The sequence below is a fragment of the Musca vetustissima genome, unplaced genomic scaffold, assembly GCF_032173495.1.
Source record: "Musca vetustissima isolate MV318-11 ecotype Yass unplaced genomic scaffold, APGP_CSIRO_Mvet_v1 utg1061, whole genome shotgun sequence".
NCBI lineage: Eukaryota > Metazoa > Arthropoda > Insecta > Diptera > Muscidae > Musca > Musca vetustissima.
In genome coordinates this window covers 22,542-39,866 of record NW_026875739.1, presented here as the reverse complement: position 1 = coordinate 39,866, position 17,325 = coordinate 22,542, and the positions used below count along the sequence as shown (strand labels likewise).

General features: G+C 30.9%; 1 protein-coding gene across 1 annotated transcript; it reads left to right on the top strand.

Moving 5' to 3' along the window:
* Positions 1-7,244: 7,244 nt before the first annotated feature.
* LOC133338260 (23 kDa integral membrane protein) lies at positions 7,245-16,322 on the top strand. Its single transcript, XM_061546436.1, has 4 exons — positions 7,245-7,341; positions 14,953-15,312; positions 15,374-15,568; positions 16,197-16,322. Exons 1-4 carry the CDS (start codon positions 7,282-7,284, stop codon positions 16,266-16,268), a joined length of 687 nt encoding a protein of 228 aa, XP_061402420.1. The 5' UTR covers positions 7,245-7,281; the 3' UTR covers positions 16,269-16,322.
* Positions 16,323-17,325: the final 1,003 nt, after the last annotated feature.

The window sequence follows — 17,325 nt, the reverse complement described above, 5'->3', positions numbered from 1 at the left end:
TTAAAAATTAATGATTTTGATTTCTTTAAAAAATACAGTAGGGAAAATATTGAATATATTTCAATTTATTATGAATTTATTTGACATACAGCCTGTTTTTGTAAATGTAAAATGTCCACACACATTTTGGTTTTCGCAAACAAATTACCGCTTGTTGTGGGTGAGAAATAGGAAAGAGCTTTTGGTATTCGTATTTTTTTGGTTTTTGTTATACAAAACGGTGCGTTATTTACGAACAAAAATGTCAAAAACAAGCGAAGAGAAAATAACATTCGTTTAAAAAATAATAATAAAGAAAACTATTTGTTCATTACAATTTGTATGTTGTTAGTGAAAAGAACGTAACAAATATGGAAAATTCTGATGAAATATATAAGAAGAAATGGTTTGTAAAAAATTATATATCCCTATGAAATGTAAAAAATTATATTGAATTGTTTGAACCCCTAGCAACAAAAGGACAACGATTGCCCAATTCCAAAAATTGGCAACTGGCCGTCCTGTTTTCAATATAAATTTGAAGTGGATAACAAGTGGAATAATGTAGATGTATCATTAAATGCCATAGGTATTCTCCTTTGGTAAATATTTTGCTTTTCTTTATAATTAAAATTAATTGCAATCGTACCAAACATTTTGAATTTTCTATTTTGACACTTTTTATGTAAAAAAACTGTTTGTAAACAATAAACAGAGTTACCCTCATTTTGCAATAATTCTATTGGAAAATTTGCAACAAGATACCAAAAGAAACACTTTGGCACTAATGGTTAAAAACGAATGAAAAAGCTCAATCGTTTCTAGACGAAAGCTTTTACAATTATTACAAAAACCAAATTTTCGACGTATACGTTTTAATACGAACGATACGTGTGACTGGCGGAACAAATTACAAAAACTGGCTGATAGTATTCAAAACAATACACGCACATACGCAAAATATGTATTTTGATTTGATGGAACAAACCACCTTGAGAACAAATCAGTTGGTAGCTGTGTAAAAAATTGCTAAAGGATTTATATTCCTCAATATTTTGGGTTCCCTGTATCCTAAACCTATAAATATAAGTTGTAACAACCAGAGTAAAATCCTGAGAACAATGTGCAGCTTCAGAAAATTTTATTTTATTTTTTGTTTTTTGAAAATATGCCAGTCATATCCCAGTAGTTTGAGTAACTGCTTATAAACTAGATATTTTACTAATTACCTGTAACTACCACTAGTTACCACTTCATACCCTAGACTGGTGAATTTAACATGGGTATGTCATTGGGGAAGTCAATTGTCCCCTACCTGCGTTACCAGTAACCTGCAATTTCGGTAGATACCATTGTTTAGTATTATTCCTAGTATATAGCAAATTGGCTATTATAACAGTTTGGAAAAATTAAAATATAAAAGTTATTTTGAATACATATTTTTTATTTATTTCATAATTATGTTGTACAATATATATTTTGATCATAATCATATCTGATTATTCACACCTCCATTTTGATATTTCTTTTGTCTTTCGACTGTTACAAAATATAACTAAAGATATTGGTCTCTTAAGTAGAAGCTTTTGGAGAATATTTACCATGTATTTCAAACTTTTATTTGTTCCCCCAATCTGTTGAATGCTTCTGAGTTGACATCTATTGAAAATCTGTAGAATAATGTTGTTGAAAATAATTACGTATGTATTTATTGTGTCAGAAAACCAGAACTTACCTTAGATTCAACATTTGCATTTCAGATTCTTGAAATTTTTATTTAAACGGCACTTCATCTTCAACATCGTGAATATTGATTGCTTAAATTTTTGTATAAAACACACATTTTTATCAAAATTTTGCTTTTACAATTCAAAAAAATTATAAAGTCTGAAGAAAATGACAATTGTTTTTTCTAGTTTGCTTTTTTCGATTCATTACTTTTCGCATTACCAGTAACTACAGAAATAGAAAACGTTTTTAATCAACAAATGATGTCAATAGTATATTTTGTGTTCCATTTTTGGGTATAAAGTAACTAGATAACATAGTAACTTGTTATATAACTGTATATAAGCAGACAATTGATATTTATTGAACAACTGGGATGTTTCTCATGAATCTCAACACCCCTATGTTTTGGAACATATGCCATAAAAAATGGCTGCAATTTCTAGGTTTTAGTGGATTAAAATATGGGTTTTAAAAACTTTGTCGACATAGTTCAACTTATTTGTTAGGGGAGACTGGGGCACTAGCTTCGATACATAGGTATCGAATATCAAAATAAATAACTGTCGCGAAATTTGAAATCTCTATTTATTAAACTTTTCTAGATGAACGGTTTTTTGTATTTTTACAAATGTTTTTGTAATATTTCCATTCCATTTCGTAAGTACTTCTTGTATAAAACTTTTCAATTTTTAAGGTAGTATTATTGAAAAGTCGTTAATTGAAATGTGTTCTTATAAAAATAATTAAAAATGTAAAATATAAAAAATATAAATTAAAAGTATAAAATGCTAAATGAAATTTTTCGACTAAATCCAAAAATAACAGCACACTTAAGAGCTAAGCAGAATGCTCGCGCTGAGTCATCCGACGCGTTACGTTAATCGTTAGTGTTATCGTTTCCTTGTGGTTGTTGTATTTTCGATAACATATAACGCGACGAATGGTTCAACGCGAGCATTCTGCTTAGCCCTTTACATACAATAGAAAATTCAGGATTTTGTGCGAGTAAACCAGAAATACGTATTTGGGAAATTAACATAATTATAAATATCAAATTTCAAAAGAATTTGAGTTTAAATCTTAATTTTTATTATAAAATTAGTGTTAACAATTTTTTCTTTTGTAAACAAGTGTGTGTGTGTATATGTAAACAAATGCTAGCTAACAGTCATTTTAAATGATCTCAAATCCAGTGTAAATAACTTTAATTTATTTTCATTTATTGGGCTATAAGCATGGTATAATAATAGAAGGTAACAGCAAGTGTTGTTGTACAAAAAACGATACAACAACCACATGGAAATTTGTTGTTGTAAGTTGTACTAGTGTCAACTCATTTGACAGAAAAATGTAAACAAACAAACAAATTATCATCAAATTATTTTTATTTTGAAAATGACATTTTTTTAAATCCTCAAAATAAAAATTGAAAAACATGAATGAAAATCTATCAAATTTATATTTCTATCTATTCCACATCTTTCCTATAATTGAGCCATTGCCATATATATGTGTAACACATATGAAAATTCTGGGAATAGCGAGTTATTCCTTGAAGAAAGATTTGCTTCCTCTAACCTTCCCAGCAGGCAGATTGAGTAAATTGAATACAGGAGCACATTTAATAAAGAACAATTTTAAATTGTATGCGTTCCCAATTTTCCTGTTGGGTGCTTTTTAAAAACATAATTTGTCAAATTCATATTGACACTAGTATAACGTTGGAATCAAATCAGCTGGGATTTGCTGTTATCTTTTATAATTGTACCATGGGCTATAAGGTGCTGAAATGGTCACACTGATTACATCCTTTAATTGCGATAAAGAACAATGTCGTTTAACTGCCCGTGAGAACATGTCATAAAAATGCTTTACGAATGCCTAATCGAAGCCAATACCGATAGTTCATTTTAGTGAATAGTTGAGTTGTATAGGCTCATTTTTGAACAACACAACTCGAGTATTGGGCAGTCGTGTTTTATAATTGTGTGAAGGAAGACGTAGTTGGAGGTTCGTTCGGTGTAATAGAGAAGTTGTAACGGTACGGTTTTCAACAAGTTTAAAAAGGAAATTTTGCTCAATAGCTTTTTGAAGGTAACTTGGTGCAATTGAGGTTATTAACTATCGTTTTTTTATCAATGAAATTCGAGCATAATGCAAAAATATGTACAATGATTGTTGGAGGATGCCAATAAAGAGATGAATTGAAAGAATCCAAACAATGGCACCTTCGTTCGTTTGTATGCATTCTTTTGTTTATATATTCTGGTGTTGCAGCTTCGGGTTTGCCTTTGCTCTCTCTAGCACAAAACAAAAGGACGTGTGTGTGTTGTTTGTGTTACCTTCAGGAAAGGGCTTATTTGGCCGGATTCCAAGTCCGTTCGCCGTTTTCTTCGTTTCTTTGTTCGTTTGAATTGGTGTCAATTGTTGTTCTGTTTGTCACAGACGGAAGGCTTTTTCTCCGAGTAAACGAGAAGTGGTGCGATGATGAACTGAAGAAGTGTGTGATTTACAGCCATCCGAAGAAAACAAACAAATGAAAATGTTGAGTTAATTTTAGACAAAGTGGGAATTTTTAAATAAATAAAAATAGTTGAATGAACTTTCGTGATGCTCTTCTCGAAAATTGGTTCTCATGTGAAAATGTGTATGTACGCTGAAATTACTAAAATCACGATTAATTGTATTGTTGTTGTTGGTGTTGTAGATTGGGTATTCTATACCTACCTGTATAGCATCGCCATAAAAATAAATCTAAAATTTCAATCTACCTGAAGGCAGATGACTATAAAAAACAACATGCCGACAGATTTCGTTTGTGGTTTTCAAAATAAATTCGAAAATAGTGACCCTAATAAATGAAATGCAAATAACCGCCTAAAAGGCCTCACAATGCCACAGTTATAATGCGCAGTATGATTATGTACAATGCACTACGGACTTACTACGCATATATGCATCTCCAAACATGAAGCATTGTTGCTGCTCTAGTTCTACCAGTTGTAGGGGATTTTTTGTTGAAACAGTCCACTGTGTAAAAGCAATAGGGCTGCTACAACAAAAAACAGCATAACTTGTTGTTGTAGTAATTGGTGTAACTATAACAACACAAACCAATAATTCGGCCGCTGAAGGAAAATATCGAATTAAGAAGTTGAATGGCGCACTTAGCTAACTTGGAAGCAAACATTTGATGTGTTGGCAACTCCATTATTATTCTTATTGGAAAACATAATGAGAGAAAGAGAACATTGTTTTAAAAAATAGTTATTTATATCTCTGATTTCCTATAAAATTTATAAGGCATTTTGCCTTCATTTTTTTATATCAATATACCTATGTTAATGCAATGGGGTCCTTACATGTCCAGTATTTAAATTTTTTATAACATTCATGGTTTTTGGGATTCATTTTTTCGACTTATAAAATTATAGTTGATTAGGAATAATATTAGTTGTTGATTTTGATTATTGTACAATTGTGGTAACCAATTTGATCTAATTAGTCATTGTTTTGTTTTTCAGAAAAAAATTAAAAATTTCAAAAAAAAAAGAGATTAACACGTTCGCGAATGTGTATTGAATTTACACACCGATGCAAAATAATCACGTCATTTTGCTGCAGAATTAAAATTTTTAAGTTATTCACTGAATTCTTGTTGAAAAATGTGTAAAAAATGGGCATCTATTTTGTTGACCTCTAATCACGGTTTTAATGACGTAACCAAAAAATACTTCTGTTTACTTTATATCACTTATAGTGACCAATGGGCCGGGGAGCCTTGACCTCGTGTATTTTGTACCCTTAAGTTTTGATTCTGATGGCTTATATGTTAAACTAATTGTTACCACAAAATAGGCCATTGATTGACATGTCTTGATATACAAATTCAAATTGAGTATGTCATCATTTCGATTGCTTATTTGTCAATTACTACGCTCGGAAATTAGAGGGTTATACCCAAACATATGTATAACTATTGTAATAGTAGCCTGCTAATATCGCACTCATTATTTGTTGGGTCTGTTTTTTGAATTTATACATATCGAAGCAACATATGCGGGCGATTCTTAAAAAGTGCGGCATATACATATGTATTCCATTGCATATCGGAAATTGACAAATTTCAATTAGTTTTTGTGTGTGATAAAATGATTGTTTTGGAACAGAATAGAAAGTACAAGGTTTTGTTTCAATTTAGGTATAAAAGATTGAATTCTGTGTATTATTTTTTATTCTATAATAATGGCGGGAACGCAAAAGATGGTTACTCATGTTCACACTCTATTGTATTGTTTGTTTTTCTAACTCACTTTGTTTAATCGCATTTTGTCACCCTTAATACGAACAAATATTCCACACAACTTTAGGAGTGGTGTATTTACTGTTTATTTGTTGGAATTTGTGTCAACTAAGTTGACATTGCCCTTCACAATTAAGGACAATGAGTTATTCAATACAAACGTTGACTCACGCTATGTTGTTTTTTATATTTTTTTATTGCATATAGCTATGAAATAATGTAAGGATTAAAATTTTAAGAGATTTAAGAGATTATTTTTAAAGGCGTTGCTAAGTTTTAGGTTAGAAAATTTAAGAGGTCAAGAGAAACAAAATAAGTAAAAACGTCGTTAAATTCGGCCGGGTCGAACATTCTAGACCCTCCACCATGAGGTGGACATTTAATTTACTTGTAATTGTTCGGGACTTTTATATATGGCAGGCCATGCCATGGTCAATTTTTTGAAGATGATTTGACTCCCAATTATAGCAAATTCGGAGAAAACCCATGCCCAAATTCCCCAAAAGAAGGAAATTTGGGAGTTTATAAGGGGCTATTCTACACAGTGTACCAATATTGACAATTTATAGTAGCAAGATTTACTACCCAATGTACTACAAACTACAGCAATTGTTCATAAATTTTTTACAGAAGTCTATCAATTTTTCTTTTTATTTGAAAGGTCAATATTTCATCCAATATCGAGCTACAATGGGCGTCACTTTCAATTCGAAGTCCGATCGACTTGAAATTTTTACAACATGTTCGTTTCTACCAGAATACAAATGAAAAAAAGACTATTTTTTTAAATTTGTGAGTAGCCAAAACCCTCTAACATATCAACATTGTTAGAATAATTTCACATTTCCAGAATTGTATTATATTTTTTGTCATAATTTTTCTCAACTAAAAAACAATTACAAACATACCGTATTAAACCAGATACAGACAAATCATACGTTGTTAATGGGGGGAATCATTTAAATTTACACTTCCTGGATGTGACTCATTGTCACAATAAGATACTAAAAAATGTTCGCAAAACAGTTGTTGTATGAATGTCTCGAACACAAGCTTAAATGTTAACTTATACAAGCTGCTATCCGTGAGATAAAGGCAATCAATAAGAAAATCGCAGTTAGTTGAAATTATTTTTTTATCGAACGTTCCCATTTTATTCATTCATATTCATTTCATTTTATACTCGATTTTTTACGATCATCACTTTCCAACATTTTCTTTAATAAAATTATTTTATTTTTTTCAGATAATTTAAAGAAAGCAACAACATGGATTGTGGTACCACATTTGCCAAATATGTCCTATTTATATTCAATGCCATCGTATCGGTAAGTTTTCATTTCAAATTGAAGAAAAACTTGTAAACAAAATGAATTTATTAATTCAAAAACTGGTTTATTATGTAATAGCTGACACTTCACTAATACAAAAATATTGTGGAATAAAATTACAAAAAGAGAACCTGTCGAAGCAGAAACGAAAAAAGCTTAGCTTTAAACATGTGCAATGTTTATCTAGCCTAAAGCATTGTGTGTATATGATTCAGTCAAAGCAAAGCACACAATTCATTTTTCTTCTCCTTTTGCTTTTGTATAGTGTAACGAAATTACGTTTTGATTATATGATAATGGGGGAAAATTCAAGATCATCATTTATTTAATAAAAAAACAACAGTAAACGAGGGTATTTACAATTTGCAAATACAATACAATTGTAAGCGAATTCAGTTGTTATTTGAAAACATAAAAATTTTAGTATTCAGGGAGCTAGGTGTACTTAGTTACAGTTCTTACTTACCTTGTGTAACACTTACTATAGTGATGTAATTTCAAATGTTAATTGTTTTATGAAAATCTTTTATATTAAAAAAAACAAAATGGATTCTTTCAATGGGTAAAGTTTTGCTCTCCCCATTGTAAAGAAAAATTTCACACTTATTCTTCTAATAGTTGACATGGATCCGTGGATTCAATCAATAAAGGACAATGGAGAAAAAGGAAAGAAAGTAGAATATCGAACCACAGAAGAATAATGAATAACAGCGAAATAGAAAAATCTATCAATGAAATTTATGAGCAGACTGACAAAGATGAATATTCGACAAAGATGAACCTAATATTAGGAGATAAAATGACATGTAAAACAACAAGAGTAGATCTAGCAATGCAACTGCAAAGAACGAATATCGGAATTACACAGAAATTATTTCATAACCCCTGAACTATATGGACTATCCAAAATACACAAAGAAAATGTACCGCTTATATCATGCTACAATTATCCATCAATGGCAGAATCTTAAATCATATAATATCACCTGAATACAATATAAAGAACTCAATGGCCCTTAATGCAAAATTGGACCAAAAAGTCTGAAAGAGAATAAAATCTCTTTTGAAGTTGTATCGTTCTTTTCCAACATACCTACACATCTAGCAATAAAAAACATTCTTCACAAATGGGAAATTCTTCAAAAGCACACGAAAATTCCGAAAAAAAGATTATTGGGGCTATTGCAATTTTTTCTTATAGACAACAATTACTTCCAATATGATGGAAAATATACACACAAACGTATGGCATGCCAATAGGGAACCCGTTCGATAAAAAAAAACCCACTGTTGCCTAGAATAGGAGAACAGTACAACAATAACTAATTTCAAAATATGTAGACGACATTTTCCCAATTTTAGACAAAGAGCATGTTACAGCTGTTCTAAAAATTTTACGTCACTATCGGTTAGTGGAAATATGAATACATTTTTTATGTTTTACGTATTCCAGTACAAAAAATTTTGTATAAAAAATGTTTCAAGTACTCCAATTTCACGGTTTCCTTATACCAAGAGATTCGGGCCAGCCGAAACAATTCCTATAAGTGTACAATTTGTTTGTGTACACACTATGGATTCCATAAATTATTTAAACATGCTGAGCAACAGATTGACTAAATGCTGCTGTTTTCTCTTTTGTTGTTGTTGATTGGAGATAATAAGGTCAATCTCATCGATTACAAACAAATGATACGAAGAAGGGTATATAGAGCATCTTCCGCTCCGTGCTACAAATGCATATTCATTGCCTTCTCAAATACCGCATTATAAACACTATATACACGAATGCGAGCTTCGTTTATTTTCATAAGCTCAGTTTTGTATTTAAAGATCCATCTCTGACTTGACTTGAGATTCGAGTCTGTTATTTCACGATATTTGTTTTAATTATATTCACCAATGGTTTGGGGTATTTGTTTTCAAAATGTTTTTATTTTGTCAATGTTTGTGTGCGTGTGTGACGAGCGGCGGCGTACCTGACTAATTTCGTCATTACGAAACTGTGAATGGCTGCTAACCGGTTTTTTGAGTTATCTGTTTTGTGCGAAAACAAAAAAATAAAAAACGGGGCTAACAAAAATTCACAACGTCGTGTCTGTGTGATTGTAATTTAAATTAACATCGACAACAATAACAATTTAATAATTTAAAAGCTATTGTGTTGCTATTTTCAACAGCACGCCGCTAGAAATTCAATTTCATGTATCCAACTACTACACCTTCATATAGTGGATGTGTGGATGCCAGCGAACTGCGATACCCTTGTCCATTGTCATACCGTTGCATGCTAGCTTTAACCGTGTTTTGATTTACACAAAAAGCAATTCTGAGAACTTGTAATGAAAATCGTTAACTATAATTTAGAATTGCAATGTCTACATACAAATATTCACATAAAAATTTGACAATTTGATTGATTTCACATCATGTGATTACTTTTAAAACTCGGAATAATGAAAACTTGTCTTTAAGCAACTACTATATTGAAACACATTTATATGCCCAAAGATTGAGAAAGTGTGCCTCATTGACTAATAAGAAAGCTTTAATGCCTCGTTTATTTACATTTTATTTAAATTGGAAATTCACTAATCTTAAGGCATACCCAACAATAAACAAAAAACGTTACAAATTGCATTGATTTGGATTATTCTCAATTCATTTTTTTTGTTCAAGACAAACAATGAAATCATAATAACGTTCTCAGAAAGCACACTGAATCTACTTGATATCACAACCGGTTTTCGTGTTTCAACGATTTTTAAAATGCTTTGCTCATATTTGTTTTTTTTTTTTTGTTATTACTATTTATTGTTATAATTTATGTGTATTGTCCACACAATTATTGCACTGAAGGGAGTATGAGTATTGATGAATCAGATTGTTTATTTTCTTTGAAATTCGATTGACACATATCTAATTGATTTAATAATTTCCGACTATGCGATATGTTTATCTTTCTAGCCTCCTCATGCATATATGATTTGTAAGATGGATAATGGAATTTGTTGTTGATCGTTAAAATTCCCCATATATTGTTTGTTTTCTGAATATAGTCAACTATGAATAAATTATCCGATATATTAACATATTATACCCGTTCCAATGCTAGTCAAATAGAGTGTCATAAATGTAAAATACAGACGAAATCGCATATAACGGAGGGCAAAGCACCGTAAAAATCGGGCGCTATACGCGAAATGTCGTTATAAAGGATATCAAATTAACGGCAGAATCTTTCTCGGGACTTTTAACACAGTCGTTATAAACTATTTCGAAAAAATGAATTTTATAGTTTAAACAGAGCAAATATATTATATACTTGTAATTAATTTAGGAATCTCTGGGAGATTTTGTAACAATATCACTCATCGCCGTTTGTCTTAATCAATTCTTTTGCTGTCTTGATGAAAGATAAAATTCCATTAGATTCTGTCTGCAAGTATGGACAAATGTATAAATTATAAAAAAAAATCATGATTCCTCCAAATTTCACAATTTTTATTTATTTATTTCTCAAATTTCATTTTGGTATAAAACAAAATTGTTATTACTTCAATATATCATTTTACGTACAGTGTGCATGTATAAAAGTATGTAAAAGCAATCATTTTTAAGACGCAATAATTTGTTCTTTCCATACGACAAAATATGTTGTGTGGACAGACAGACGACGAGACACTATCGGCATCCTGTCTGCTTTTATCATAGGGGAGGAAAATGTCATTCATTATTGTTGTTGTGGAGTTCAGTGATGCGTCAGAAGAATGTAATGCTGCGTAGAAAGTGAAATTCTTAATATCAGCATTCATCACTAACTGAAAAATATTATCCCTCACATTGTTGTTTGGCAATAGTGGGGTAGCAAGCAAACAAAGAAGCAAAACAACTTGCTGCATTCCCATATTACGCACTATACAACCGGCACATGCTCTCTGTAGGTACATTAATGTGAGAGAAAGGCGAAACGATTGCAAATCCTTCCCCAAATGTGGCACAATACGAAATTTGTTGTAGATGTTGTCCCCCGCTAATGCCACATTGTGGATGACAGTTAAGGAAATGAAACTAACCAGTGGTGTAATTTTTTGATTGCTGGTGCGTGCGGAAGGAGTATGACAAGTTTTCAATACTACCAACTTCTCTTAATCGAATGCTCAAATATGTGTGAAAACAAACACAGGCATGGAACCCCTAATGCTAACTACGTCGTATTTTATGTTGTTGTGAATATCAAACAAAACATTTTGGAAGATGAAGCCCTGCAAATGCCTACGAAGACAAATTTGCTGCAAAGACGTACCCGACACGTACACAAAGAGCTTCAATCAGGTTTTCTTCAGTTTGTGGATGATGATGGTGGTGACGTCATTTTTTGGATTTTATGTATATTTTAACCTTCGCTGAAATCATATTTGCCTTTAAATGTATTGTTGGTAATTTTTTATTCTGGATGATAAAAAATATTTATGTATTATGAAGTGGAAGAAGATTAGTCATTTTTTTGGTCTTGAGATGATAAAAATATTTATGTATTTAAATATCACTTCCTTGTCCCTGGTCTATGAAACACCAATCATACATGGACTGTACAACATTTTTGGTAAATATGTAATGATTTGAAATGTAGAATGTCAATACAATACATCTTATTAATTAAGAAATGCGTTTAATAACAATACCAATCCGAAAGATATTTCTTTGATACATATGTGGTTAAAATGTATCTGCCTCTTAGCTACTTGGCGCCAATAAAACGGACAAATAAAATTGTTGTGTGCTCAACCACTAGACAAGTAGTTTTATCCAATTAAAATCTGTTTGCCAGCATCATTTTCATTCTTCATCATGTGTCCTCCATACTCAGATGGCTGATGTCACATAACATGAACTTTGTCAGACGGCGGGTATACAGCCTAACCTTCTTATATACAAATATAAGAATCTATGTATGTACTCATCATTTCTATATATTATTTTTTGTTGTTATTGTTCGCAAAAAAAGGAATGATATTTCGTGGGTGTGAAACATAAACGGCTGTTTAGGGAATCCAAAAAACAAAAATAATTACATTCTTTAGATCATGTTGTCATGCCTAAAGGTTATTGTTTGTGTGCTCTGTTGTGGTATACACATTTTTTTAACTTATCGCATTTATAGCAATTATGAAGTTGTTAATTTAATTAAAACAATTGCAAGTGTGTGACCACGGATATATGCCTCCAATGAGTACTAAATTTAAAGCCCTAGTGTATGCGTGTAAACATGCAAATAGTTTGTAACAAAGGAATGCTCATATGAAGGTGTATATGTATACAACAGTATTATTCTCATGTAAAATTTAGCAAACCAATATGACAGCATACAGTTATATTTATATGAAAATATAACCCAGCGAAAAACAACATGTTAAGATTAGATCAGTTTTTAATAATGAATGAACTTCAGTTATTTTTGCAAAGGAGTGCAGAACCATAACTAACACAACGAATCCGCTATATCTTTAAAAATTGTTGAGATTTTCACTTGAAATAGAAATAATGGAAATTCGATACACACTTTATTTTTTCCTGTTTTCTATATTCTAAAGACATTGCGGTTTTAATGTTAATCAAATGAAAAACATTTGGTAGCCAACTATATTTTTCGACGATGGTGTCCTTCTAAAACACTTACATCTCACAATTGATTATACTGAACTATACATTTTAGAGTCGCTGAACAGCAACATGTATAAATTGCTGTGCGATGTTGAAAATATTAGCCATAGGCTTTGCGAAGTTGAACGTTGATTTAGACAGATTTTACTGATTAGATAGTTCGTCTGTATATATTTTATATATATTATTTTACCTATTTATATTCTACAGAAAATTCATTATTCTTATTGAATGGACACTGAATCATGATTTGAATAAACTCATAGGGTAGTAATACTTTTTCAACTATGAATCATGGATGCTTTTAAAAAATATGTAACACATTTATATTTTCACTACCGAATTGGTAAACAGAACCACAATTGCGATGGTTGTTGTTATATTTTACATGCGATGATCTGGAATCTAAAAATATCCTACAAAAGTAAGGAGCGTACTACCAAAGAACTGTAAGGCAATTACTTATTGTATAGTCAATAAAACCAATACTACCATAATTTTTGTTGTATAAAAGTTTACTCTAAATAAAACCTATAAAATGTAGGATGTCAGCAGTCGTACCAGTCTTCGCGGTCATGCTCTCTATGATTTTTGTAATCGTCACAGATGTTTTCCCAGAAGGATGGACTTTGCCGGATTTTAAAAATAACCTCCGTTCCATAACAACATCCACAACAGGCATTTTACTTCCTCTTTCAAGTTTTGCCATGAATAAATTAAATTTCTCACTAAGTTTTCTTTATTCCTCCTTCACCTTGGACATTTGGAAAGTATGTAAAACGGAATTGTGGTGGTGCTATTCACAGAGCCTGACAATTAACACTTAAAAAAGAAACGTTCATTGCCATTACCTTTATTTTATGAAAACCAACAGGTTTTATTAATAAGAAACAATTTCCTAGTAAAGAATCTGTCAGCTGCAGTTATTTCCACAAAGATGATCTCATATGTTTACTTTTTCTCCCTCGTTTTTTATTATTTGGCATCGCCAGCCACTGTTGTTGTGAATAAAAATAAGAAGAAAATCGACAACAATACATGAACGACATAAATTCTTTATTGAGTTCACAAAAATTATTGTTTGCATTGACAGACTATTGTTGTTGGGTACAATATGGAATTTTGAATTGCAATAATATATTGTACTAAATTTAACATTTTATTTTTTTCAATAACAACAATAAATTTAAGTCAATTTATAAGCAAATATAAGTTTCTATAGTCGTATTTTTAATCTAATGGAGTATTGTATTATGGGATTAATTGTGAAATCCTGTTCCAATAAATGGCCTAGACAATTTTACAATTAAGAAAATAGTTCTACATATACGATATGGACCCGAACAAGTTTTATGAAAATTTAGTTAGGATCTGAAAAAGAGGAAATGAATTGGAAAAAAAGAAATTCATTTTGTTTTAGTTTACCTTTTAAATTATGTATATAAAAACACTTTATTTATTACTGCCGAGCAATATGCTTATCTAAGCACGTATGTTATTGCATATTTTCGCATTTGTTTGCCATAATAATAACACGACCACAAACGATTGCACAAATCCCCCAGATGGTTATGTGGTAACCTTAGTCGCTTTCAGAATACATAATTAGCAAATCGGTAGACATATTAGAAATTCCACAGAAATACAGACTATAGTCATATTTCCCTAAATAGTTGGGTGGTAATGGACAAAATGTGCACGACATGAATGACATTTTCTACTAATTAGGAATGAAACCCTTTGGGAAATACACATTGACCTCATAGAAGTGCAGAAAAATGCAGTTATGTTTCCACAATAATTTTATTTGAATTCATATTTGAATCGGAAGAAGAAGTTCCCAATTGTCCCATTTGAACTTCTAATAAATCTGTCCAACAACTACAATGCCTTATTTTTTCTTTATACATACAAATTTATAATATTCTTCTTTTATTTTTGCAGATTCTTGGCATTTTGGTCATTGTCTTTGGTGTTCTAATTTTGAACAGCATTGGCATGATCGAAGTTAATGGCCAAACTGGATTCCCACCTCAAGCAGCCATGCCAATTGGCATGATTACCATTGGTTCGATTGTTGTATTCATCTCATTTTTGGGCTGTTGCGGTGCCATTCGTGAAGATGTCTGTATGACAATGTTCTATGCCGTCCTGATGTTGATATTGCTGATCGTTCAATTGGTCGTTGTTGTTTTGTTATGGACTAATCAGGATAAAATTGAAGGAGCCATGAATAATGTTATTGAAAACGCCTGGGAATCCGAAATTCGTGAAGCTGGTGTATTTGAAGTTGTTCAAGAATCGGTGAGTAACGTCGTGAGCGGTAAAAATGTCCAATATATAATGTTTTCCCTTAACTATTCAGCTCAAATGTTGTGGTGTCAATGGTGCCCAAGATTATGCTCTTGCTGGTCGTATTCCACCAAAATCGTGCTGCCCTGCAGATGAGACTTGCATCCTTATTAACTACTATTCCGGTTGTAAAAAAGAAGCCCGCAAATTCATTACAGGCAGCTCGGAAAAGGCTAAATACTTTGGCATTGGTTTAATTGTTGTTGAGGTGAGTATTGTATTTGATATTCCAATTCATGATCGAATTATAAATGAGTGATTCATATGTCGTTGATTTATCATATTTAATTCAGAACTGAGAAAATAAGGTAGCTTGGGAAAAATTGTAATTGTTGCCAGGAACATTAAATTAAAATATCATTCGTGACACTGTCGGAATCATATATTTGAGCTATAGGTCGGTCTTATTACTCAATTCAATAATAATTGAGAGTAGTACAACAAGAATGTGCATAATTCCTGACAAAGCTTTGAAAACACATTAATATCTGCAAAGAAATTATAAATTTCATTGTAGTTAATCTTGAATTCCTATGACCACAACAATCTTTTCTAACTGTCCCCTTCGGTCCTTAATTCAGGGGCAATGTATCTGATATTAAATATTTAATTTTATTGGCTTAAGGACAACCTACACGTTCAAGGCTACATAACACATTTAAGGAGACATCGGATATAACGACATTTTCAATTATTTCTAGGTGTTGAGCTTAATTATATGCATTACTAGTCATTCCGTCCATGGTTTATATATTCAATTTACACAATTGATGATGCACAAACAAGTACATACATTTACTATAATTTAAACATATTTTTCAATTTTTTCTCTGCAGCTTGTCGGTTTCATTTTTGCTTGCTGTCTGGCTAACAATGTACGCAACAATAAGCGACGAAACGCTTACTAAATTTGGAAAGCAATGAAGGACGACGAATTCCAATACCAACATTGCCACCAAAAACAATATACAAAAAATATAGTTTTTCCTCAAGTAATTTTTTCATGCACATAAAGGATTTTCCGACGCAGAAATACACAAAAAATAGATATAGATTGTTATATTACAACAAAACAACAAGTATACCTGCTAAATCAAACCAATAGAATAAGTAATGCAAAATTACCAAATTTCATATATACAAACACGCATACATATATACCACATAAATTTATATTCTATATACAAATGTATATCAGTTAATCGTTATATTGTTTTTGTCCTGTAATAGATTTACAGATAACACAAGAACAAATTACTGCATATATAAACGTTGAAAATACAATGCAAAGTAAGGTGTGTTGAAAGTCATGTATTAATTATTCTCATTATCTGCTGTATATGAAATATTTTTTTATTATTAGTAGTATTTATGTAAAAAGTGAAAAAAAAACAAAAAAGATTTTGCACAATGAATTTCCCTACATTATTACAATATTTATGTACATATTTACATAATTTTTGTATGTTTGTATTCCATTTTGTACGTTGTTCTTTAATAAGTACGCCAAAATGTCCCTCCAATCAAAAAAAAAAAAAAAAACCTTAAATTTAAATGGACAAAGAATTCTCATGTTATTTTATTTATGAAAACATATTTATTTTTCTATCCCTTTATTGTCATTGCATTTTTTTATAGAAATCTCAATATTTTTATACTATCTCTAAACAAGTTAAGGAATGAAATAATAATCTCGAAGCACAATAAATATAAAGGGAAATAAAATTTATAAAAAAAAACACAAATGTGTAGTTTATTATACGAAAAATATATAAAATGTTGATGAAAAAACTAATATTCAGGAATTACGTATATATATATCTTACGTATATTAATTAATCCTACGGCTAAAAACGAAACTAAATTTGCAATTACTGTGTTCAACAACTGCCAAAAAACATAAGTTTTATTAATGGATTTGCTATTTATTTAACAACAAATTAAGAAAAGTGCCTGGTGGATTGT